Source organism: Peromyscus maniculatus, chromosome 4 (genome assembly GCF_049852395.1).
Source record: "Peromyscus maniculatus bairdii isolate BWxNUB_F1_BW_parent chromosome 4, HU_Pman_BW_mat_3.1, whole genome shotgun sequence".
In the NCBI taxonomy this organism is placed as follows: domain Eukaryota; kingdom Metazoa; phylum Chordata; class Mammalia; order Rodentia; family Cricetidae; genus Peromyscus; species Peromyscus maniculatus.
The window spans coordinates 4,270,244-4,295,362 of record NC_134855.1 but is presented as its reverse complement, the minus strand read 5'-3'; the positions used below and the strand labels follow the sequence as shown (position 1 = coordinate 4,295,362).

Below are 25,119 nucleotides of genomic sequence, written 5' to 3'. Positions count from 1 at the left end.
TTGTGACTCCATGTGCACACCATCACACCTCCACGCTGCTGTAGTCCATGGCTTGGTGATTGCCCACTGAGACCTGCGTTTTTCTGTTGTGTCTTCACCCTTGCCTGGGTCAGAAGCCACCTGAGAGGGGGAGTCAGTGCCAGTCTATGAATTCCAGTTCTCAGAACCCACTCCGGCTGCTGCACTCGCTCGGGTGGGGTCTGCACGGTGCGGGGGGGAAGTTCATGAGCCGTTTGTCCACCCGCCTCCTGGCCACCCTGTGAGGAGTCACTCCGTGCTCCCATTTCACACAGGAGGAACCCAAGGTTCAGAGTCTGTCACACAGCCCCCGAGTTACAGGCAGACGCTGATGGTGCTGGTGGCCATGCCACTTTCTTGTCCTTAGGCACTTTGGTCCTTTGTCTCTGTGTAGCCTTGAAGGACAGGGGTGTGAGTGGAGCTGGGGGAACTGAAGTGTTTGGGTATGGAGATCTGGGTTCAAATCCTAGCACTTCTCTGAGCTGTGATGTGACCTAGTTAGCCACCCAGCCCCTCAGAACCTCTGCCAGTAAAGTGAGGATGACAACCCTGCCCTGTGGCAGGTGCTTAGCTGGTGAGATACGCTGTGGCCAGTCGTGTCCATCCGTTAGATCTACAGTCCCAACCGAGTTTCTCTTTCGGGCTCCAGATTAGTGCAGGGCTGGGGCGGGCTGGGCTAGAGGACAGAAGGCATGGCGTTTGGGGTATCGTGGGGGAGGGCTTCCTCACCCCCATTCCTGAGCACTTACTCTCCCCCATTTGCATCCTCAGTTTGCAGCGACCCTGAGGGAGCCTGGGGAACATGGTTTTGCCTGGGGGAGGCAGGGGAGATACCACAGGCTGTAATGAGATGCCACTGTTGCTGCCATTGCAAGCCCCGGTGACAGGATGTCACCATCTCTCACAGAAAGTGCCCTGTGGGAGAGGACTGGATCCGACAGAGGTCCCACCCAGCTGAGTGGGTGTCTGCTCCCTTCCAGGGCTGGCTCTCAGCCCTTCTCTGTGAGAGGCTGGCCCTGTTTCCCAGGGCATGGGCGGCTTGGTGCTAGCCTATCGAAGCCTCTTCATTGCAGGACTTGGGAGTCCCGTTTTTTTTTCTTGCTGTGAAACAAAGTGGCTCTTGAGGTTGGCCACTTCTGATGTGGCTTTAAGGCCTGATGCCAGCTTTGTAATGGGCGAGTCGGGGGCGGCGAGGGGGGGGGTGTCCTTCCAACTCGTGTGCAGCTTCTGCTGTCAGGTGGCAGTCAGCGCTGTGCGTCTTCAGATTGGTGTGCCCAGCTCTGTGGGGGAAGAGCGGATTGGAAGGGGCTGAGAGCAGGTGACCACGGTGGCCTCCTCTTCCTCCTTGTAGGTGTCTGGGTTTCACACCCAGGTGCGTCTTTTCTGACCCAGGTTTTGGGAAGTGGGAGACAGAGGCAGGAAAGAACATGCAGGAAGCAGGGTTCTGGATCTGCAGGTGTTGGGCCAACCCCTCCTGGGCCCCTGTCCCCTTGTGTGTTCCCGGGAATCAGGTTGGTGGGGGACAGGGGAGTGCTGACAGTCTGGTTCCTGGGAAGGCCCCTTAGCCCCTGCCGTCCCTAGATGTGGGCTGCGCCCTTCCTCTGCCCTAGGCTGTTGACCTGGAGGAGCTGAGCAGGGGTGCGGTGGGAGGTGGCTCTGGGAAACCTGAGGCCAGTTGATCCCTCCTCGGGAAGTTGAGAGTAGAGATGTTTGAAGGTTTGGCTGAAATTGGGTCTCACGGCTGTTTTTTGTGAGATGGAGAAGTGTCTGAGAGGGGAAGGCTGGGGGCTGCAGGAGCTGCAGATGAACTGGGTGGGTCGCGGTGCTTCCGGAAGCAGCTCTTCTGTCCTTTCCCGTGGTTCACTTCTGGTGCTGGTGGCACATAAACTCTGTGCTTCTGATTCCGTGACAGGTGTGCCCGGGGTGCTGTGGGAACTCGGGGAGATAGGAGAATTCTTAGAGTGAGGACCTTTAAACTGGGTTTTAAGGGACTTGTAGTTTTTCGGGAAAAGAGATAATAGTTCTGTTAGAGGAAGGTCTAACCAGACAAGAATAAACCAGTGGTCCTCTTCGGAGTGGGGAGCATGAAGACAACAGCCAGTCAGGAAAAGTGAGGGGCTCTAATGGGGGCCCTAAAGCCTTTGTACTGTCTCCAGCAGGATGCAGGGGCTGCCGGGGTGATGGCTAAGGGTGGAGGCCTCTGAGGTACCCATGTGAGGTTTCCAGCTGCTCAGTCCTCACCCAGCTCCTGCGTGACTTCTCCTTGCATGCACCATCTTTTTTCCCAGAACAGACATTCGGAGGGTGCCTCTGCAGGGGGCTCTTGTTAGAGAAGGAGCTGCTCAGGTTGGGGAACTCCTCCTGTCTGAACAAGCGGGCGGCCCAGGCCCATGAGGCGAATGAGACTGTCGGGGTTTGTGCTCAGGCTGAGAACCAGGTGTTCATCAGGAGACAGAGACCAGGCCAGAGGGGGGTGCAGGATGGGGGAAGGGACATCTGCTATTCTCACCTGACCCTTGGTCCCCTGAGCTTAGATGTCCTTGTGGGGGTCTGCCTGCTCAGTCCTGGGAAGGACTAGGGAAAGCTCCCATCCCTTCTCTTCAGCTCTAGAACCTTCTAGAGTGTGTCTGTTCTCAGCCAGGCCCTCTCTGGTAATTTATAAGGTGTCAACGGCTGACTCCTGGGCTGTGTCACAGGCTCCTTACACGTCTTCTTGCCCGGGGTGGGAGGCTGGGTTCAGTGACTGGCAGGTAGGCAGAGTGCCATGAGACGCTCTTCTCTCTTCACGTGTGCTCTGGGGATATACTGCTGATAGCTCCCAACAGACCACGGGGAGGGACCAGATCTTGGCCGCTGCTCCCCTCTGTGGGCAAGCTGCTCATCCCCAGACCTCTTCCCTCATCTGCAGACAGGGAGCTGTGAGGGCTCTGGACCATGCAGGTAGGCATTCAGCCAGTGTCCACCCCTGCAGCTTGCTATTTCAGGCCACACCCTTTCCACACTTCCCCAGAGCCCCAGGTAGAGGGCCTATTTCTCTACTTAACACTGTCCCAAAGCAGCATCCCTCCTGAGGGATGCTCTGAGGCCCACTGGAACCAGGAGGTTGAGAGAGGTGAAGCAGAGAACACTTGGGGAAGCAGGACTAGTGTTCTAAGGGGCCAGAGCTGGCCAGAGCTGGCCAGTCTGCAGGGCATTTTCCCACCAGTTGGGGGCAGCAGAGGGCAGCAAGTGGACGCATGGATGACTGAGCTGGTTTGGCCTGGATTGTTCAGACAGCTGTCCTTTGGGGTCATTGGGGGGCCAAGGTTTGGGGCCATGACAGGCTTGCATCAGGGGAGGCTCAGGGGAAGAGGTTAGTGTGTGAGCTTTCAGGAAGGGTTAGGGCACTGTCACCAGGCTGGGTCTCCTAAACACTTGGACCCTGTCATTCTGAACTGTTTATAGGCTCCTTGGGTCCCCTTAGTGACTCCACTACTTTGGGATGGAGTAGAAGGGCATTCCAGCGAGATCAAGTCCCCTGACTGGGTCTCAAGCTCAGCATGGCTGACTCTATGGGCTATTTGGTACAGGATCACGAAGCCTGTTTTTGGCAGGCCCCTGGGGCAGACCTTGCTGGGCCCTCTGCAGATAGTGTTCATTTCCTCCTTAAACTCCAGGGCACACACACTTCACTTTCCAAGATGACTACACTGAGTGTTGGGAAAGCCCCCCCCCCCCCCAGCTGCCCGTCCTGTGCACCTGCATGCGGAAGGCTCATGGACCTTGCTGGCCTCCTGTGGCCAATGTGTGCTGGCCAGTGTCATCATTGTCCTTGTGGATGAGGACTCGGACTCACAGAGGGGCGGAGCGTTGTTTGGGGATCACAGAGTCAGGGAGAGTCAGAGCTGACATTTGAATCCAGGCTCCCCTCCCCCGCTTTCTCCTGCTCAGCACATGGGCCAGCAGGTGTCTATGTAGGACAGACACTTCTCCAGCCAGGGGAGAGTCTATGTCTTGTACCCCACCTTTTAGCCCTGAGGCCCTTTGAGGAGCCTGGATGGAGGCACAGCTCAGATGCCTTCATTTCCCACGTTCTTTCTCTGTGTGTTGTTTGTGTGTTCTCACGGAGGTGCACATGTGCATATGGGTGCCCTGCTTGTGTGCACATGTGTGTGTTGTTTGTGTGTTCTCACGGAGGTGCACATGTGCATATGGGTGCCCTGCTTGTGTGCACATGTGTGTGTTGTGTTTGTGTGTTCTCACGGAGGTGAACATGTGCATATGGGTGCCCTGCTTGTGTGCACATGTGTGTGTTGTTTGTGTGTTCTCACGGAGGTGCACATGTGCATATGGGTGCCCTGCTTGTGTGCACATGTGTGTGTAGAGGCCAGAAGTTGGCGCTGGGAGCTTTCCTCGGCTTCTCTTCCTCTCCCCTCACCTCTGCTCTCTGAGACAGGTCTCTGGTTAGCCTGGAGTTCACTGGTGTGTCCACTCACTGGCCAGGGAGCCCTGGGCACTCTGCTCTCCCAGCATGTGTCACTGAGCCTGGCTTTTTTTTTTTCCCTTTTCTTCTCTTTTTTCTTTTCCTCCTTGACGTCTGGGATTGAACTCAGGCCCTCATTCTTGTGTGGCATACACTGTACTATCAAGGCGTCTCCCTAGTCCCTACCCCATCTCTTTTTTTAAGACAGGCCTTGGACTGTTGATCTTCCTCTTCCACCTCTTGGGTGCTAAGAGGACAGGCATACATTCTTATGCCTGGTTTAGACGGTGCTGGGGATCAAACTCAAGACTTTGTGTATGCTGGGCGAGCATTATACCAGCTGAGCCACACCCCCAGCCCCATTTCCTCACTATTTCCTGCTGTGAATACAAAGTGATCCTGTGCCAGTGGGGTTGGATTACACACATAATTCCATGTGAGTTCTGGGTAGGAATTGTTTCTGGAGCCAGGAGGCTCTCTGTAGAGGTGGCTCCTACTGGCATCTGTTTCCACACACGTCTACACATGCTGATGGTTAGTTGCCTGTGGGGTTGCCTGAAGAACATCTTAGAGGAACCGTGACTGTCGTGTCCCACCCCTGGTGCCTCGTAAAGGTGGGTAGATCCATTTCTCCGGCCTGGCATCCGGCCATCCAGAGCCCCACAGGCCTGTGCCAGCCTCCACCTTGGGGCAGGCTGGTCTTCCACCCTCCATCCCCTGCTTTGAGAAGTTCTTGTTGCCTCCTGCCCCCCTTTCCTCCCTGGGCAGGCCTTCCTGGGCAGACGTCTCCCCAGCTTCAGGATGTCTGCCTTCTCTTCCTCCGCTCGCTCGCTCATCACTAATGATCCACCACGTGCCTCTTCCACCAGCTGACAGTGACCTTCTCAAGGACAGGACTGGCTTCTGATTCCTTGGAATCCATAGTGCCTGCTGTGGGCACCTGCTAGGGGCTGGTGGAACGGCCAGGGGTGGGGGGCAGCAGGGAGCAAATTAATTAGATGGGGGAGAAGTGGGGAGCAGCCACCTCCTCAAATCTGAGAGTCCCCCTCTGTCTGAGGCTGCTGTGGCTCCTTGCTCCAAGAGGGAAGGTTGACTGGTCACCCAGTTCCCCAGAACCCAGCAGAACATCAGCCCTTGCCTGGATATAGACTCTGCTCACAGTTCCTCTGAGGCCAGGACTCCCAGGTCAGCGCAACCTGCACCTGCCGGATTACCCAAGGACAGTGGCCCAGCTGTGACTGTTTTTCTAGTGAAAAGGCATTTAACAATCCCGCTGCTCAAGAGTTTGGGGGTGCTCCCCCCCCACCCCCGCCCCTCTCAGTTTGGCTTTCTTGATGTGCAAGTCAGAGGCCCCCTGGGTTCTCTGGTTCCCATTGGTTAGCACTTTTCCCTCCTTGCTCCAGGGCTAGGCAGAAATGTAGGGTGTCTGGGAGGCTGCACCATCTGACCTAGCATCCATCCTTTGGGGTAGCCACTGCTCCCAAAAGGTCTCTTTCATTTGTTGTCACGGCAGATGAATTCCTGTTGTGGTGGGGGAACATGCCCAAGAAACAAAGGGTTTAGAGATCAGCTAGTCTCTAGACCGACCTTTTCATTGTAGGAATGAGGAAGCTGAGTTACAGAATGGTTAAAGGTGCTTGTTCAGGGCCTCACGGCTGGTTGTGGAGTGGTCTACCCAGACTGAACTCAGCCCTGCTGCTCCCTGCTGTGTGGCCCTGGGCAAAATTCTTGCCCTTTCTGAGCCTCTGATTTTTCATCTGCATAATGGGTTGTGAGGACCAAAGGAGTCATGAAAAGCTCTAGTACAGACAGGGCCTGGTGGAAGCTCCGTGAGTGCCTGTGTTGGATCAACCCCTGTTGTGTGGTGGACAGGGAGGCTGAGAATGGGCCCGTGGCCACTCTGTTGGGCATCCTCCGCCAGAGCATTTGCTCACACAGGATGAGGAAGGTGTGACTCACTAGGACCTACCAGGTCATGAGATCTCAGCCCTGAGGCCGGGGACAAAGGTGAGAGGCCAAATGCAGAGAAGGCGCCCTAGTGGAATGGGCTTCCGAAGCCCTCCTGTGCTCGCCTAAGGCCAGCCTAGAACAATGGTTCTCAACCAGTGGGTTGTGACCCCTTTGGGAGTCTAACAATCCCGTCTCCCCACCCCCACCCCACACCTCTTGCCTAAGATCATCGGAAAACACAGATATTTACATTTTGATTCATAACAAAATCACAGTTATGAAGCAGCAACGAAACAGTTTTATGGCTGGGGTCACCACGACACGAAGAACTGTTAAAGGGTCTCAGCATTAGGAGAGTTGAGAGCCGCTGGCCTAGAACGTGGTGGCCTTCAGGCTTCTGAGCCAGTTTGTGCTAAAGGCAGTGTCCACGGCCTGGGGCTTTACAGGGTGGTCAGTCACTCCCTGCCGCTCCCCGCTGTCACAGCTGTGGTTGAGACCTGAGGAATGCACGTCTGATTCCCGCCCGTGGATGTCTGCGCAGGCCTAGGGGAAGTGTTAGAGGGCCATGGTCGTGTAGCCTTCCCTCCTGGGTCCCTCCGCCCTCTTCTCCTGCCTTCTCCAGGCTCTTGGGGTTTCTCATGTGCCATGAGCCCAGGCTGGGGTGGTGGTGGAAGTTGGAGGCCAGGGGGACCTGCAGCATGGCAGGGGTCGCCAGAAGTGGTCACACTCACTGTGTCCTGAGCACAGAGTCTGCCTTCATTGCCCTCTGTGGCTGCCCTGCCCTGCATCTCTCGGTAGACCTACCTGCTGGCCCATCGTCAGTGTTTCTAAAAAGCTGCCTCCTCTGGTAAGCCCACCAGGATTACTCCTAAGCGGGATTCTTGAAGAAGTCTTTTTTTGCATCGTAGATATAAATCCACTCAGGAAATATTTAGTGAATACCTGCCAGGCTTGCGGCTCCTGCTCTGGGGTTTTACGGCCCAGTATGGCTGGGAGGTATTAAACACATTCATATGTATTGGAAATGTCCACAGAGGAACCTGACCAAGACTGAGGGCATGGGGAGGCTAGCCTGGGAGGAGGGGTCTAAAGGAGGGTCTGGGTCCTCCAGGAGAAGGGGACTTCCATTTCAGATGGCCCTTTCCGAGTCTTTGCTGGCAGGGAAAGTGGAGGTGATGGTGAGGATGGGGGCCAGGGCTCTTCCCACACTGCACGCACCTCGTCCTCACAAACACTGTATTTCCGTAGCTGTTTCCCCTTCACAGCAGGGAAGCGGCCGAGGGCGTCCAGCCACTGGCTTAGGCAGCATGGCTCCTGACGCATATTGTCTTCACTGTCCGGCTTCTTCAGGGAGATGGAAGGCAGAGCTCAGATTTGTCCTGGCGGGTCTTGGGTTGTGCCAGGTGGGGACTTCTGAGTGTGTTAAATTTTAGGACAGAAAGACATGTTTGGGGCAGGAGTTTTTTGCTTTTTCCAAAGCTGAGAGCCACACATCGAGGGTCTGTAAAGATGAGCTTTTGGGGTGTGTAATGAGTAAACAGGGTATGCTCAGAAACACGCCCAAAATGAAGCCTCCTACACGGGCCGGAGGAAATGGTGGTGGTGGGATTAAGCTTGGTCTTCAGGGTCACTTTCTCTTCTTTCCCTGGTGTGACCGGCATTTGTGACAGTGTCATTTGTGGCCGCCTGTTAACAGCTGAGCATGTGTGTCTATGAGCTCGTCTCTGTCTTGTGTGTGCCTCTGTGGGTATGGTGGTGTGAAGAGGCGTGTATGTTCTGCTCGCCTTTGCTGTGGGCATTGCTGGCATGCCTGTCCTTGAGCTCGAGTACTGTTTCAGCCTTGTGTGTTCTCCATGTGAGACTGTGTTGATGTGCAGTTTTCTGGCCAGGATATTTGTTTGAGACAGGGTCTCATTCTGTAGCCCAGGTTGGCCTCCAACTCACGATCCTCCTGCCTCTTGCCTCCTCGGTGCTGAGATTACAAGTGTGCCCACATTCTTGGCTGCTCAGTATTTTGAGACAAGAGTTAGTTAGTTAGTTAGTTAGTTAGTTAGTTAGTTAGTTAGTTAGTTAGTTTATTTTGGTTTTTCAAGACAGGATTTCTCTGTGTAACAGCCCTGTCTGTCCTGGAACTTGCTTTGTAGCCCAGGCTGGCCTCGAACTCAGTGAGATCCACCTGGCTCTGCCTCCCGAGTGCTGGGATTAAAGGCGTGCACCACCACTGCCCGGCCAGAGTGTATTCTTGACTGTCCCAGCCTCTTTCCGGGACCTCATGACCTGAGGTCCTGTCCTCCCTTTGTGTGGACCATGTGTTCCGTTGACAAGTGGACTTTGAAGGTCCTTCATGTTTAAGGGAGCACTGGCATGGGTCAGAGGGTGATCTGTGGGCATAAGATGCCCACCAGTGGGCGGCCATCAGAAAGGCACCAGCTTTTGATCCCAGCTTAAAATTCCTCCTCTCTTCCACCTGTCACCACCCTGTCATTTCATTAGTGAGCCATTCCCGGCTTCAGTCACCTTTGATGGCGGAGGAGGACGGAGGAATGGCACGTCTGAAGGACATGCAGAGCCAGAGCATTCTTCGGGACTAAGTGCCGAGTCTGGGAGAGCCAGGCCACCCGGCTGGTCACTGATCTTAACTTCATAGACTTGACAGGTGCCAGCACTGGAGAGTGCTCACTCACCCCAGCTCCTTGTGTTTCCCACGGGAGACTGAGGAGGCCTGGAGAAAGGAACACACCTACCTGGAGAGTCTGGAAGCATGGTGCTGGAGCTATAAGGAACGGAGGACACCTAGGTGTTGTGCTTGGTTATTCTAGACAAGTCTGGCTACCCTCTGGGCCTCGGGTGTCTCGCTTGTACCGTGTGGGGCCCATGGCTTTCACCCATCCACCTAGGAAATCGGTCTCTGGCTACTGCAGCTCCTGCCCCAGTCTGCTGTGTGCCCAGCATCTATCTCTCCTCTCCTGGGGCCAAGAGGTGGCAATATCTGGCTGGGATCTTCCCCTGCCTTTCCTGTTTTGCTTATTTAGACGTGTTCTTGGCGTTTGGACAGAGCCCTAGAATGGTATTGAAGGAGACATCTGTGAAAACAGCCTCTCTTCCTGAAGCTTCCCTGTTTGGGTTTGGACTTTTAAATCTGGCATGGGTAGAGCTGGGTACTGCCCAGCATAGATCCATGGCATTCTGCCTGCGTTGTGAGCACTGTCTTAGAGCCGCGGGTTGGACAGATAAAGGGAGACAGAGGTATGCCAGACTGTTCACACATCTGCAGTGGCCCAGGGTTGGTTTTCAGGAAGGGGAGGAGATGACGGCTGGGCTGAGTGGAAGGAATGACTGGCTAGGAGAAACATGGCAGGTTGGAGGCCCTTGGTGACAAGGGGCTTCCAGGGTGGTGTGGTATGTACACCCTCCAGAGTACAGTGCACGTGAGGACAGGTTAAGACTCTCCTGAGCCTTCAGGTCTTCACCTGAAGTCCTGTGTGCAGAGGATGCTCTGAGCTGCCTGCGTTGTGAGCACTGTCTTAGAGCCGCGGGTTGGACAGATAAAGGGAGACAGAGGTATGCCAGACTGTTCACACATCTGCAGTGGCCCAGGGTCAGTTTTCAGGAAGGGGAGGAGGTGACGGCTGGGCTGGGTGGAAGGAATGACTGGCTAGATGCTGAGGGTAGGAAAGGAGCATGCCCTGACTGAGTACTTGCTATCTACTGGGTCTGGGCTCAGTACTTCACACTGTAGGAGAAACATGGCAGGTTGGAGGCCCTTGGTGACAAGGGGCTTCCAGGGTGGTGTGGTGTGTACACCCTCCAGAGTACAGTGCACTCGAGGACAGGTTAAGACTCTCCTGAGCCTTCAGGTCTTCACCTGAAGTCCTGTGTGCAGAGGATGCTCTGAGCTGTCAGTTTCACATATGAGGAAGGAGGTCCCCACTCTGCTCCTCCCACATTCTAGAACTCTCCTGGGTAGAGTCCAAGCTCTGCCATATAACAACCTAGCCACTCTGAGCATGTGTCTTAATCTCTCCTAGCCTCCACTTCCCATTCTGAAAACCTAACATTCTGATACTGAAGCCTGTTTTCTCCCAAGGACTCTTAGCAGAGGCCCTGAGCCTCCTGTGCTGACTCCCTCCCTGCTGAGAGATGTGCTCTGAGTTTTCATGGACACAGCAACTTGGTAAAACTGGAGCTTGCTCGATAACCCATCATTTATCATCATCGTCATCACTTGGAATTGATTGAAATGGGTGAATGAAGAAATCATGTGTCTGGAATTCTGAAAGGGTCTGAGCGCGGCTGGAGAGCCTCCCAGAGAAGAGCAGGGGTGGGCCAGATGTTAGGAGAAAGCGATGCAACTGGGGGTGTGTGTGTGGTGTGTCTGATGATGTGTCCTTCCAGCCAAAGACACCTGTGTTCTCCACTCCGGTCTGTCCTGGGCTTGGCCAGTGATAGGGTGGGGATCAGCTGTGAGTGGCTGTGTTCTTTTGGGTGGGGCATCCACAGAGGGTGCAGAGGCAGGGGCTGGCAACACAGCCTTGCATGAAAGTCCTGGCCTTAGTTGAGCCCAGTACACTGGCGCAGCTGCCATCTGTGTTAATGGAGGCCAGGGCCCCACAGGGGTGGAGCAGGCTCTGTCCCCGTGGACTGCAGGCTGCCTGCTGCGTTTTACACTTCAGCTCCCTGGATGAAAGCTGAGGCCTCACCTGAGCAGCCCGATGGCCCCACCCTGTGCACATGGGGAGTCTCTGAGGTTGCTTTAGAAGACAGCACTAGTTAAAAGAGTTCGAAACTTCTAAACTGGATCTCACTCTGCGCTGCAGGGTCATTTCGCAAGCAGCCTCATTCACGTTTCTATCCCCACTGCTGGGCAGCCTGCAGACTCCTCCCACCTCTGTCGGTCACCCACACCTTGGGACAGAAAGAACCTTAGTAACGGTGACAGCAAAGCTACTTCCTGTGGTTGCTTAAATACTTGCTGATTTGCTGGTAGCATCTGACCATAATCCTTCCTGTAATCCCATAGAATAGGTCCATCGTTAGCCTGTTTTACAGATTGGATAGTGAGGTTCAGAAAGGGCTGGTAATTTTTATGGAGGTTACCTGAATTAGGATTTACCTGAATTAGCATTTGAACCCAGACCAGACATGGTGTTGCATGCTGCAATCTCAGTACATGGAAGGAGACAGAAGGATTAGGAGTTTTGAGGCCAGCCTCTTGCCCCCAAAATAAGGTTTGATCCTAGGAAGCCAAGTGTGATTGATGGTGCTACCCCTATAATCCTAGCACTCAGGAGGCTGAGGTAGGAAGATCATGAGTTTGGGGCCAGCCTGAGCTGTATGCTGAGACTCTTCCCCAAAAACAAATGAACAAAGAGATTTGAACCCATGCACCATGCAAAGTTCGAGTGCTCTAGGGGTTGATTGGCAAGGCCAGATCCTGTGTGTGTGTGGGGGAGATAGTCTCTTAAAGGACATGTGGCAAAGCAGACTTTGGGGGGGTGACTGTGGGGCGATTGTGGGGGGATGACTGTGGGGACAGGCAAAGGAGTGATTATGGAGTGATTATTGAAAGCATGCCTGGCCCTCACAGATGAGCTAGCCCTGGCATATGCTATTACAAAGGACAGGTTTTTATAAAACCTTTGTATTTGAGTGGGTTCCTTGTGAGAATAAACTTGGCTTTTGTTGGACATTCCTTTCTGCACCCCAAACCTAAACTCTAGTCAGCTTTATGTGTCCTGTTTAATCCTCCCCAACTCATTTCACAGTGAGGTGACAGGCCTTGCCCCCCAACTCTCAGAGACAAGCCGGGGCCTGCTCTATCTGAGTGTGAGGCTTATGTGCCTACCTGGACCTCTCTGTCCTTAGCCACGGGCTGTCAATATGCCCGACACATCCCCAAAGTGGGTGACAGACATTCTGTTCTCTGTTTTACTGAAAGAAAGAACCATTTGCTTGTTTTTTGAGGCAAGGTCTCACTACATAGGCCTGGCTTGCCCGGAACTTACAAAGATCTCTGCCTGCCTCTGCCTCTGGAGTGCCCGGATGAAAGGTGTGCTCCATCAGGTCAGTTAAGGGTTGGCTTGGGTCTTCGTTTTTTCCTCAGTGCTGGCTCCAAACTGCACCTGATGCATGCCAAGCAAGCACTCTACCACTGAGCTATCTCCCAGCCCTTGGACTTGGCCTAGCATGACCTTCTGGCTTGAAGACCAACCAGCCACTCTTCATGTGTTCTGGCTCCAGCTGATCCCATGAAGGGATAAAGGAAAAGGCTTGTCTCCTTTCATCCGGGGCAGGGGCTGAACCACTGACCCTCCAGCCCTGTGAATCTGGGCAGACTGAAGGAATGCAGCTTGGGGCCTTTGATGACCCTTGCTGCATGATCTTGGGGAAGCCCCTTCACCTCTTGGACCTTCATCACCCTCAGTAACAGCTTGTCAGCTATGGGTCTCCTTCCAGGATGAGGATATGTTATATGTGGAGCTTCAGAACTGAGACCTGGGTCTGTAGAGCAGATTGTGGAAGAGTGGGGGTTAACAGGAGTCCTCAAGGGGTCCCTGAAGAGCCCTGTGTGATCTGAGCTCCTGGGCCTCTTGGAAGTGCAGGCAGTGCTCACGTTATGTGGCTGCTGTGTTCCCAGTGTCTCGTGTAGCAGGCTCTGGAGTACTGGTCCCCAGGTCATTGCTGGCTTGGAGAGGTAGTTGGTAGCATTGCCGACAACTGGTATTTGAGCCTTGTGAGAAGTGGGAAAGTTGTAAGCGCCCAACCCACTCTCGTAGAGGGGAGACTGCTTTTATTTTTTTAAACTCAGACATGGGACCAAACTGACAATATTATTAGAGAGTGGGCTCCATAAACTGTAAGATGGGCTTTGTGGTTCTTTGAACCCCAAGAGTGTAACAACTGTGAAATCTTCATCAGTGCAGAAAATGAAAACCAAGAACAAGTCCAAGTGTGCTGGGGAGACTCCTCAACTTAGTGCCTGTGAGGGAAGAAGCCGCACAGGTCAGCCTGGCGGGGCTGAGGATGGGAGAGCCCGTTTGCATGAGGTGCGGGTCCCCCAGGGACTTGGAGCCTCCTGGTGTGCAATGCCTTGCCTGTGGATTGTCTCTGGAGGACATGTCTCCCTCCAGCTTACCTGTAAGCCAAGAGTAGCTGCTGAGCTGCAGTGTATTGGAACACCTGGGCAGGTCTGGTAGGCTGCAGGGTCCAGTGTATTTGGACATCACTACCTAGGAAAGCTTTGGGTGAGGTGGTATTTTAGTCGACCTAGGAGGACATGGAATGCTGGCAGATGCCAACAGAAGAGGGCTGCTATGAATAGGAGAGGTTGAGGAGAAAGAAGATGAAGAGGGAAAAGGGCAAAGTGAGGGACAGCAAGAGAGGGGTGTCCTGTGGGAACATTCTGCCATTAGCCCCCGGAGCGGGGTGTCCTTGGGCAAGACACCTCATCTCTGAGCAAGGCTTCTTCACCTGCAGACAGTGTTTTTCTGGTGTTTTCTGTGTATGCTGGTGACACGAGAGGATTTATTCAGCCCATTTTTGAGCCTGTCATGTCTGGGGGCTGCAGCAGATGTCCACCTGACCCTCTGAAGTCAGAGGGCTGTCAGACACACCGGTTCTCCTGTGATGGATGAAATGTGACGTTCAGATCACAGTGACAGCACTGACATCAACGCAGTTAACACCCCTTCACGTCTGTCCTTAGATCACCCAGAATCCAGGCTGGGTGGGTGGGGCCCAGCACCCCTCCAGACAGCCCTCCTCAGGGAGTTCCAGTTCTCAGCTCTTTTCCCTCAAGGGGCTTGCAGGTTCCAAGCCCAATGTCTTACAGTTTTTAATGCCATGATGAAAAACCATGACCAAAGGAACTTGGGGAGGAAAGGGTTCATTCGGTTTATGCTTTCATATCTTAGTCCATCCACGAAGGAGGTCAGGACAGGAACTCAAACAGGGCAGGATCCTGGAGGCAGGAGCAGACGCAGAGGCCATGGAGGGTGCTGCTCACTGGCCTGTTCCCCACGGCTTAACTCAGCCTGCTTTCTTACAGAACCCAGGACCATCAGTCCAGGACGGCACCACCCACAGTAGGCTGGGCCCTTCCACATCAGTCACTAAATAAGAAAAATGCCCTACAACTACATCTTATGGAGGCATTTTCTCAGTTGAGGTTCCCTCCTCTGAAATGACTCTAGCCTGTGTCGAGTTGACCTAAAACTAGCCAGCTCCCTCCCTCAGTAAGACTCAGCTGTGGCCCCTTGAGCTCCACATCTCATCATCATCTGTCAACGGAGCTCTGGTCCAACCTGCATATACTGACTGATGCCTGCCGCCTCTCCTGCTTCTTCACTAGTCCAGAAGCTCTGGGGTGGGGTGGGGTACCCCGAGTTGGGGAAGGTGGTTTCAGTCTAGCGTCCCTTCACCACCTCGGGCTCCTCCCTAAGGGGTGCACTGGGGGATAATGTACCCATGGAGATTGGCCTTGCTGGGGTCCAGGGGTTTCAGCCTCCATCCTGACATCCAGCCACTGACTGCCGACCTTAGGGGTCTAGATGGCCCGAGTGCTGCTCCTAAGCCACGGCCGGCTGGAGGGCCTGCTCTCCCAGCTTCCTTCATCTGTGCTGCGCTCCTGCTAGTCCCGGACGGGGCGGGGTGTGTGGGATCCCCCTGGGAGGCTGGGGGTGTGGTCTGGTTGTGAAGGAGGGCTGGGAGATGAGGGGCAGCTGGTGGCGCGAGACCCCCAGGTCCCCGCCCTCTCGGCACCAGGGGGTGGGGGTGGGGGGCTCGGGCATCCTCGGCCGCGGTCGGAGGCGCTCGGCTCAGCGTCGCCATGGCAACGGCGGCTTAGGGGCGGGGGCGACGTGGCGGGCTGGGCCGGCCGGCGGGCGGCGCGGGGTGGGCTGGGCCGCGCTGCGCGGGCCGGGCCGTCGGCGCTCGGTCGGCGGGCGGGCGGGCGAGCGGCGGCGCGGGCCGCGAGCTGCTGGGGCCGAGCCCGGCCCGCCGTGGGCCGCGAGGGTGCGGGTCCCGGCCCGCCGCCGCCGCGCTAACCCCGCCTCCCCTTCCCCCTCTTGTCGCCCCGCGCGCAGGGCTTCCTCAGCCGCCGCCTCAAGGGCTCCATCAAGCGCACCAAGAGCCAGCCCAAGCTGGACCGCAACCACAGCTTCCGCCACATCCTGCCGGGGTTCCGGAGCGCAGCCGCCGCCGCCGCCGCCACCGCGGACAATGAGAGGTGAGCCCGCCGTCGCCCCGGCTGTGCCCCGAGGGCGCGGGGACAAAGCCAGAGCCGGGCAGAGCATGCTCCCGAGGGAGGGACGCCTCGCCGGCCTCCGGGAACTCCGGGAACGGGGTCCCCGTCGGGCCATGGGACCGGGGCTCTACCCTTTGCTGCCCCCACCGGCTGCTGGAGGTCCGGGGTGAGGCCGGGCGGCAAGTGCCCTCTCGGGCTTGAGGGGTCCTGCTTCATCTGGCCGAGGTGGGCATTGTTTCCCGGGCCGTGCGGTGCCTGGAGGTAGGGACGGAAGTGGCGCCTCCACCCTCGGGACCCATCCCCCGGCCTGCCGAGTCCCTCGGTGTCCGATACAAAAGGCGTTTTCGCCTGGGTCTTGCCCAGACCAGGCAGCGCTTGTGGCGCGGAAAAGGGTGAACATCTGGAGGGGAGGAGCAGGGGGCTGGGCTGCTTAGGGGGCACATCTGCGCTAAGTAGGGCACGTGCTCCGCTGGGGGCTGGGGCGAGCAGAGCGGGCAGTGCCCAGGCGCTGGGTTGATGGGCATAACCTGAGACCTGGGAAGATGGGCCTTCCCCCCTCCAGTCTGGGCAGCTGCTCCCCTCCTTTACCTCCCGCTCCCAGGGGTGTCTCCTATTCCCTGCTTCCTTCTGGGTAAGCCGGGAGCAGGTGTGGAAATTCCAGGGGGAGGTGGCTTGTGGGGCAGAGGAGCGAGGAGGAGGAGGTTGTTGAGCCTGCTTTGGAGTCACTGGCAATGTGCAGGCTTCAGCTCGCAAGGGCAAGCCATCCTGTCCGTGCGGGGGCACTGGGCGGGCACAGCCTCGGGATTCTCCTCCCCGAGTCGTGTCAGCCACAGGCACCTTTCCACTTAGGCACAGGCACAGTGATGGATTCCTGTGCCAGTTAGAACGTGTCGTGGAGGTGAAGGAGCCATAGGCTCTAAGAAGCCTTTTCAGTATTCAGCCCCAATGTCTTAGGCTACTGGCATCTTCCTTCCTGGGTCTGTGTCTGTTTTACCATTGGCGAGTTGGCACTTTTTGTGTGGAAGGCACAGGTAGAATGATAATGTCTCTCCTTTCCTCCTTGGAAAGCAAAGGAGCCCAAGTTATCCTAACTCCTGCCCAAGGTGGAGTGGCGATTAGCGACAGCTAGTGTCTTGCTCAGAGTACCCCTCCCACATCCCAGTTAGAACCGCTAGACCTTCCTTGTCCCCTCAGCCCAGAGCGGCTCTCCAGTGCATCCCCGCCACTGTCCGCACCTGGCTTCCTGCCCCAGCTGCCAAGCCCAGCCCGAGGCAGGACCCCCGGCCTTTCACTGATGGCTATGGTGCCCCAGGGGACCAGGCGTTCCCTGGCAGGAAGATGCAGCCAGGTCAGAGCTCAGTGCTGGGTGCAGCCACTGCGTCTTTGAAAATCTCCATTCCCATCTTTGTTATTATTGTCTGTCTGGGCGGCAGGACACCCAGGCCTCCACCTCTCCTACGGCCCCCACCTCTGGCCGCCTCCCCCAAGAACATGCCCTTCTCTGCGCTTTCCCTGGCAGGGGTCCGGACCCTCTGTTCTCACGTGCGAGGGCTTGTGTACGTACCTGGTTGTGGTGGTTGTCCGGGAGCAGGAGAGACAGCAGGCAGCGCGGGTCTCAGTGTGTCTGCCCTCTTGAGAGCAGGAAGCATGCATGTGGTGTTTACCTCCCACCCTGGGAAGCCGGCACCAAAAGGCCAGCAAGCGCTTGGCTGGCAACCGTAGCCAGAGGTCCAGGCTCGGCTAAGATGACCTGAGATACATCCTGTTCAGCCTGGTCTCAGGTTAGCCTTGTTCTATGCAGCGGGAGAGGGTAGGCAGAGTCAGATTTGAGAGCGAAACTACAAGTCCATTTCTGGAAATGTGAACCGCAGCAGGAGGAGCTGAATGTCACTGGCAGCGGCGTGGAATTGTCTTCTTAATTTCTATAAACAAAATCTGGCCTAGTGGCATGACTGATACCGGAAAGGAACCCAGGTTTCCCAGGAACAGTCAGAGGAACTGGGTTTGGAATCCTATTCAGTCTAGAAGCTGAAATGGGCTTTGCCAGGGCTGGGGTCTCAGTTTGTTGCTTTGTTCAGGAATAGGTCTGCTGGCTGGTGTTGGGTGAATTGGCAGATGTTTCTCTGGGGCAGTCCTGGAGTCATCTTGGTCAGTGAATAACTAACTGTGGTGAATCCACTCCCACCCTCTCATTTCATGGTCAGACCTGGGTCAGTGGAGAGGTACCTCTTCATTCTGTGGGTGTTGTGCTGCCCAAGTGGGGTGGAATGGAGAGACTGCATCCCCTCTCTGTGGCACCCCACTGACTGCCCTGCCTTTCTCCGGGGCTGGGGTAAATGCAGAGACACCAAGCAGTGAGTGGGTGGGGGACCGGGACTCCCGGGAAGGGAAGTAGAGGCTTCCAGGGTGGTGTGTGAGAGCCCTGATCCCAGAGGCCCTCCCATGTAGATGAACAGTTCAGGGCTATCTGGGTCAGTCTCTTGAGTCTAAGTGTGGGTGAATCGTCTGGTTTGTAAGGCTGCTAAAGAGGCGTTGTTGCGTGCTGTCTGTGTGCTCTGCAGACCGCTGTGTTGGGGAGATCCTTTTTGTGTTCTGGAATTCTCCATCCAGAGACTGGAAAACCAGGTGGTTCTGTGCTGGAATCTTTGGGATTCTTGAGGAGGAAGTCTGCCCTAGGTGTGGGCTGCTGCTGTTCTCGTGTGAGGCTGGGGTCAGGCCAGCAGAGGGGACTTGGAGGCTCAAGGGCTACAGAACAGGTTTGAGCCTTGTACTTATTCTGCTGAAAATGGCTTCAGGGGAGGTTCCCAACTGGTTTCGGATCTCTGGGCCTCTTAGACACTGCTTTGCTTTCTCCTTTGGAGGCTGTGGCGGTAAGCATCGGGGCAGGCAGTCATTTCTCCTGGATAGCAGAAATAGGTGCAGGCCAGCGCTCTCCAGGTGAGCCGGCGCTGGCTGAAGCACTTTCCTTGTGCAGGCTGGAAGTGTTGCCGATTCATTTGCAGGGGTTTTAATGTTGGTAAAGGCATTAAAGGATATGGTGGATAAGCCTTCCCAGAACCAAGACACCGAGCTAGGAGGTCAGTCAGCTGACATCCTTCTCTTTATTTCTCCTGATACCATTTCTAGGCGACTCTGGCCCTCTACATTCTGGGAGAGAGTGTCCCCTCTGACTCTGTGTGTACTCTGGAAGTGGCAGTACCCTCCTGTTCTTACCAGTTGGCCTGGTGTGACACTCAGCTTGGAAATGCAGGCAGTCAGGTGCAGCTAGGCAAGGTTGGTGTGTGCAGTTAGGCTGCACTCTTCCTTCCAGGGAATGTGTGGAACTCTGTTTCCATGTCTGAGAGTTACTCAGGTGTGTAGAACCAGGGAGGGGAGATAATTGGAAGTTGGAGGTGGGGTTGTTACAGAGACCCTCATCTGGCCGGGAGTAGGCAGATATGGGTTCTGTCTCCAGGACTGAGAAGTTGGGGGTGGAGTTGTTACAAGAACCTGGGCCCCAGTAGACAGATAGGAGTTCTGTCTCCAGGACTGAAGTAATCCTTAGAGGAAGAGACAGGAAGCTGGGTGAAGAACAGGAAGTGGACCGTTGTGTGCTGTCTCCTGCCCAGCTCTGCACAGGGATTGGGACATTGGGCCCTTGCTCGCTTCCCCTTGGGACTGGTCTGTGAAGTATAGTGACTGCAAGATGCAGTTCAGACAGTTGCTAGGTCTAATGTGAGCTTTGGTTTTGAAGCCATTCCTCGAGCAAGTCACTTAGGTTTTGAGAGCCTCAGCTTATACATCTATAAAGTGGGCACAATGTAAATTATGATGGAGATGCTGGTATTGATATTTTAGTATTTAATCACAAGTATTTGATCTTATTCCATGCTGTTTCCTTAGCATTTAATACTGGGTCTCATACACTTCTTAAATGCTTCTAAAATTTGATTAAGTGAAGCATAATATGTGAAAGAACTTAGCCTAACTGTAGGATTTGAAGTATTAGTATCAGTAGGAGGAAGCCATTTTGTGTGGTAGGCCTCAGCTTTCTCATCTCTAGGCTGGGACCAACAACCAGTCATGTGGTATCGTTCCATAATTTTAGAGAGATCACAGATGTAAGGAGAATTGAGTCCTGATGGAGGTCGTTGTTAACCTTGAACAAAGCAGAGCGAGAGACCTGGGAAAAGGCCCTCTTCCCGTCCATACCTGGAGTGCAGCGCTTTCCTGTGTGGTTTACAAATCTATTTTAAATGTCCATTGTTCCAGCTCCTTCTGAGCCATCCTTATTTTAAATCATTTAGCATTTAGCTTTACTTTTTCTTTATTAATTTAAATCTTTGCACATTCATTTTTTTTTTTGTCTACATTTCTTATTTTCTCATAGGACAATGTCTTAGAAATAGAATTACTAAGTCAAAGAATATGAAGTTTGAAGTTTTTGACCAAAAAAAAAAGCTTATCAAAAACCTATAATGGTTTATTCTCTGCCAGCGAGTTTTGAGAATGACGACCTGTTGATTTGTCTTCACATCTCTAAGAGATGAGCTGTCTGTCATCATTGAGACGGTCTCTTTCCTCTTGGAAAGACAGAAAAATGGCATTTCTTTGTTTGCATTACTCTGCTTGTTAGTGGTTGAGTACGGACCGCTGGCCTGAGTGACGCGGCCGCGGTGCCGCTGTTCCTCCAGACGCACCTCTCGTGTTCTGGTGTTCTGAATTTCCCGACAGAGCCCTTGGCAGACTTGGGGTTGCCCTGGCTTGTCCTCCTCAGCACCAGGAAGCCTGTGTGTGGGGCCCTACATGTTACATGAGCTCTAAGGAGACATTCACTAATTCCTGTGGAGGAAGGCTTACGTCTCTCTCTCATCTCTTCCCCTCTCTCCTCTCCCTCCCTCCAGATGGGACTCAGATTGAATTCTTGAACAATAATCATTACAAGGAAGCTTATATTCACATGGTACTTGGAGAGGGCATCTGTCCTTCACAGGGTAGGCAGGCAGAGAAGGGCTGAAAGGTCCAGGGAAACTGAGGCCACATAACAGCCAAGCCTTTTGTAGTCAGACTGCCTCCCTACTCAGCACTTCACTTGAGGCTCGAGCATGGGCAAGCCCAGCTAGAGCTTCAGCTCCAGAGGAGAGGGAGGCCACAGACGCAACCTGGATGCATGGAGCAGCCGATTTATTTTTGCTTCCTCATTTTTATTGCCTGCCTTTTATATCTGCAGCTCCCTTGTGGACCTTACAGATATCTGAGCTGGATAAAATTGTAAGGAATGGTGGAAATTAGCTAGTGATCAGCCCCAAGCTGCCCAGCTGAAGTTTCAGAGGCTAGGTAAGCCTACCTTTGGACAAGCACACATACATTTGCATGCTTTTTATATATTTTGCAATTGTGCATCTGTCCTTGGAAAGTTGTATGTGCGTGACATGTTAAGTATTTTTCTATATGTCTGTGTATTTTGAATAAGTGTGTATATAAAACATTTGCAACAGACCAGTTTGGCATCCTGTTGGATTAGACCATATGAAGTTTTAAAATTACTGTAGGTCAAATATAGGCAAATGATTCAAACTAAGTACTCAGTAAGTACTGACTGCTGTATTATTGTGTATCTTCTTCATGTGTGTGTCGCCTTTTGTGTTTATGTATACTCTGAGTTGTCCAGGTGCATGTTCTGTGTTTTCTGTATATATGTGTGGGGTCTGTGTCCATTTGTGTATTCCTGTCCCCATCCGCAGTTCTGTCTGGGCATGTGGACATGCGTTTGTGAACAAGCTGCCTCACTTCTGGGATAACTTACCCAGCAGCAGCCCTTGGACTCCCCTCTCAACCTCACATGCTAAGTAGACCCAGGTCCTAGTGACAGCCAGCCTCGGGGTACCGTGGGACTGCTCTCCCCAAGTAGCCTTGCCTATTTCCAGGTCCCATATCAGAGGATATGCAAATAGACTCTTTAATGGAATTCCTTTGCAAAATATTATTTGAACCAGAAAGTTAATTACTGAGCTCTAATTAACGGCTATTTCTGAAGACCACAGAAGCAAACTGGAGATCATAGAGAGACTGAGAAGGCGAGAAGGCAAACCACGGACCTCCCTGACTGGCTGTTGCCTTCCAGGGGAACAGCCTGTGTTTGGCAGTCCTGAGACTGAAGGACAAAGCGCCCCTTCCCAGAGAAGCTCTGATGGTTGTACATTTCTGCTGTCCATGAGTCTGTCTGTCTGGAAGGAAGACCGTGAATAAGCATCCCATCCTGTTGGAGCTTTGTGAGTGGATGTGGGCAGCAGGTCTGGATTGAACCAAAGCTGCCTATCCTCAGAGCTCCAGGTGACATGCCTAAGGCCTGCTCTTTGTTCCATGAAACTGGCCCATTTCCTACTCACTCCATGCAAGGGGTACTGTCCCTTAGCCCAAGCAGAGCCTAGATAACTGCCATGGCCACGCTCCACCAAGGGCTCAGCTCCTTGCCCTCAGACCCCTCCAGTGCTTGTGTGGCGTCTGGTCCATGAGGAAGGTGAGACTGTACTCACTCTCGTGCAAAGGTCCATGAGGAAGGTGAGACTGTACTCACTCTCGTGCAAAGGTCCATGAGGAAGGTGAGACTGTACTCACTCTCGTGCAAAGGTCCATGAGTAAGGTGAGACTGTACTCACTCTCGTGCCGTCATCTGGTCTTTGAGTACTGTCGGCAAGCCACACCCCCTGCCAGCCCCTTCTCATCATGAGTCTGTGTTTCTTAAGAAGGCTCAGAGGTGACTAATGCAGTCGACATGGAAGCTCCCCCTCCAGGCCTGCTGTGCCTGCTTTCTCCTTCCCTCCTGAATTAGAGAATGAGCGCCATAGACACATGGCTATTCACCCCGTGTGCTATTCTGCATGCACACATAGACTTTTTTGGGGAACTTGGGATGTAAGTACTTGTGAAAGCCATCACTTATGCGCTCCAGGTCCTGTCTATGCTAGGCAAGTAGTGGGTATAATCCCAGGAGAGGGAGGAAGAGAGTGTCCAACCTGACACCCTTCCTGGGTACTCCTGGACCCCCAAAGCTGGAGGTTAAGCCTAATCCTGGCAACATGTCAAGAATGCTTTTGCCTGCTCAGGAGGCCTGCATGCCTCTGACTCCTGGCAGCTTCTGCAGTGGCTGGTCAGAAGCAACAACAGTGCTGTGTGCTGCACAGACGTGTTTAGTGCTGTAAAGAACTTTCCATGTCCTTAAGTTTCCTAAGAGAGATGGGGTAGTGGGCAGCCCTACGGCCCTGCTGCTTGGGGCATCCTCCAAAAGGTAACCTGGCAGGCTTGTGTCACCCACCTTCTGCGGGCACTCATGGGGACGTTGGTGTTTCTGGCCAGGCTGGAGCAGGGGCTGCAAGAGTCATAGGCATGCTCTGAGTCCAGCTTTCCCATCTCCTGGAACATCTCCCTGTGTCTGCTGCCTGCCAGTGCAGCGGCCTTCCACCTCCTTTTCCGGTGGGAAGCTCCTGCTGGGGCTCTTCAGCCTTCTCTCAGCTGCCCTGGCAAATCCCATTCTCTGCTAACCTCCTGCCCACTGTTTTGACCTTCCTTGAACAAGCAGGGTCCTGCTTGATTGTACATCAGCCTGGCTGGACTGGAAAAGAGCACTGGGCACAGAGAAGGAGGGCACCAGGGTAGCACACACCCTAATAAGATGCGACATTGTGGGGAGTTCTCATGCTGAGGGCAGCGAGTTAGTGTAGCGTCTCCCTGTGCCCACTGACTAAGGGGAAGTTAATTTCATGCTCTGTCTTTTTGACGTTCGTAATCAGAGCCTTGTATTACAGCTGCAGATTGTTAGCATGTGAGGAATGGCCAAGCCTCAACAATTACTGTTTCTGGTTGGGGAGGAGATTTATAATGGATTGTTCCTGGCCCCACCCACTGTTCTGTTCCCATGTGTGCCTCCTTTTCAGTCCCTACCCCAGACTCAGCTAGGAGACTCAGTCGCAGAAGTGGCTGGGTGGAGTTTGTCACAGATGTTCAGGGTAGATGTTTAGGTACTGGGATGGCACCTGGTAAAATACAGGTTCTTGGTCTCCACTCTAGACCTGCTGGATTACACTCTTTGCTTGGGTAACTTGTGTCTGCTCCAAGTCTGAAAACTGGTGCCCAAAGTTGAGAACCTGTGTAGAGGGGCGAAGACTGTTGCAGCTGTGTGCGGGCAGCTTGTCCAAGCATGTCCTGTGCTGTGTTCTTGATCCTCACAGTGGGGGCGGGGTTCCCATTTCACAGATGGAGAAACAGAAGCTCAGTGTGTGAGTGGCCCCTTGTCACTCCTGGGAGAGCTCTCTGCTCAGGTACTTCATTCCCTGGCCAGAGTTAAGAGTCCACCTTTATCTGGGCCTGCCATTTGCTTTAAGGTTGGTTGTAATACCTTTTCAAAGAACATCCCAAACCAGGAACCCTCTCGTTAGAAATAAGTTCAGGGTCAGAGAAAAAGACCAGCACTCACTGAAGTATCTCCACGAGGCAGCATGCTCCCCTTGGTCAAGAAGGCGCTTGCTCTTCAGCTGTGGGGATTTCTCAGCCTGGTATTGCCTGTCCTGCTCCCACCGTGGAAAGCGTCTCATTGTGCCAGTGCTCTGGGCTTCCTGGAGGTGCTTGGATGAGCTCAGGCATTGAGACCGTGGTCAGCAGGTGAGTGAGCTCGGAGAGGGACAGCAAAGCTGGAGTCGCACTCGTCTCCATCCCAGGTGTACAGAATAGAGCCCAGACCGGCCCCCACGGCCCGTTCCGTACTCTGACCCCTGGTTCTCGGTGTGAAGCTGAGATGCAGAGCAGTGACCTCACTCACCGGGATGGATAAGCTCAGGCCATATAATTCAGGCCCAGTTCCATGAAGGCAAAACCCCTGGGCAGGACAAGCCAGTGTTTCAGGGCTGGAGGGGAGGCCTGCCCTCTGGACAGAGCCCTCAGCACAGCCTAGAGAGGCCTGTCTTGAGGGAGAGAGATCGGCCCAGGTCACCTACCGGGTGGTGGGGGAAGGAGAGGAGTTAGGGGCCTGGCTTGTGAGGTAAGGTCTTGGAATTTGAACGCCTGGCTTCCCATTCCAGGCCCTATCCCCTATAGTTGCCACACTACCACATACTGAGGAGTCGTGTCCTGGAACCTGTCTGAGGCCTAGTGCCGCCTGCTGTTCCCCTCAAATTCCCTGCGTTAGTAAAGCAGGCCCAGGATTCCAAAGGGAATGCACACTGCAGGTTTGTGCGTCTTTGCTGGGTTGGTTCATTGCATTCAGGTCGTGAAGCCCTGGAACTTCCTGGACTGTTGGAGCTGGGTGGGATGCAGATGTCTTTCATCTCGCTGTCTCCATGGCTGGCTTCTCTCTCGGTGCTGGGATGGCACCACCCACCACCTTTGAGTGGCCACTGAAAATGGGCTGTGTCGTGCCTTTCCGTGTTTCACGCTCACAGGTGCTGTTACCATCCCCACTTTACAGAGGGGA

General features: G+C 54.2%; 1 protein-coding gene and 1 long non-coding RNA gene across 16 annotated transcripts in view; one reads left to right on the top strand and one right to left on the bottom strand.

Annotated features, from left to right (window-relative positions):
- Window positions 1-25,119, top strand: part of Dab2ip (DAB2 interacting protein) — a 184,093-nt gene that overhangs the window by 96,339 nt on the left and 62,635 nt on the right. For 14 of the 15 annotated variants that reach the window (XM_076568785.1, XM_015988748.3, XM_042274783.2 and 11 more), the window contains one exon: window positions 15,514-15,656. In XM_076568785.1, coding sequence (XP_076424900.1) covers window positions 15,514-15,656 — 143 coding nt within the window. Of the gene's footprint in view, window positions 1-15,513; window positions 15,657-20,968; window positions 20,991-25,119 lie in introns of those variants that run through there. The other variant, XM_042274785.2, reaches the window with a different exon arrangement.
- Window positions 11,930-20,097, bottom strand: LOC143272812 (uncharacterized). Its single transcript, XR_013050388.1, has 3 exons — window positions 16,263-20,097; window positions 13,566-14,051; window positions 11,930-13,409 (listed from the first exon to the last, which is right to left on the bottom strand). It is a non-coding gene; the product is annotated as an uncharacterized LOC143272812 (long non-coding RNA).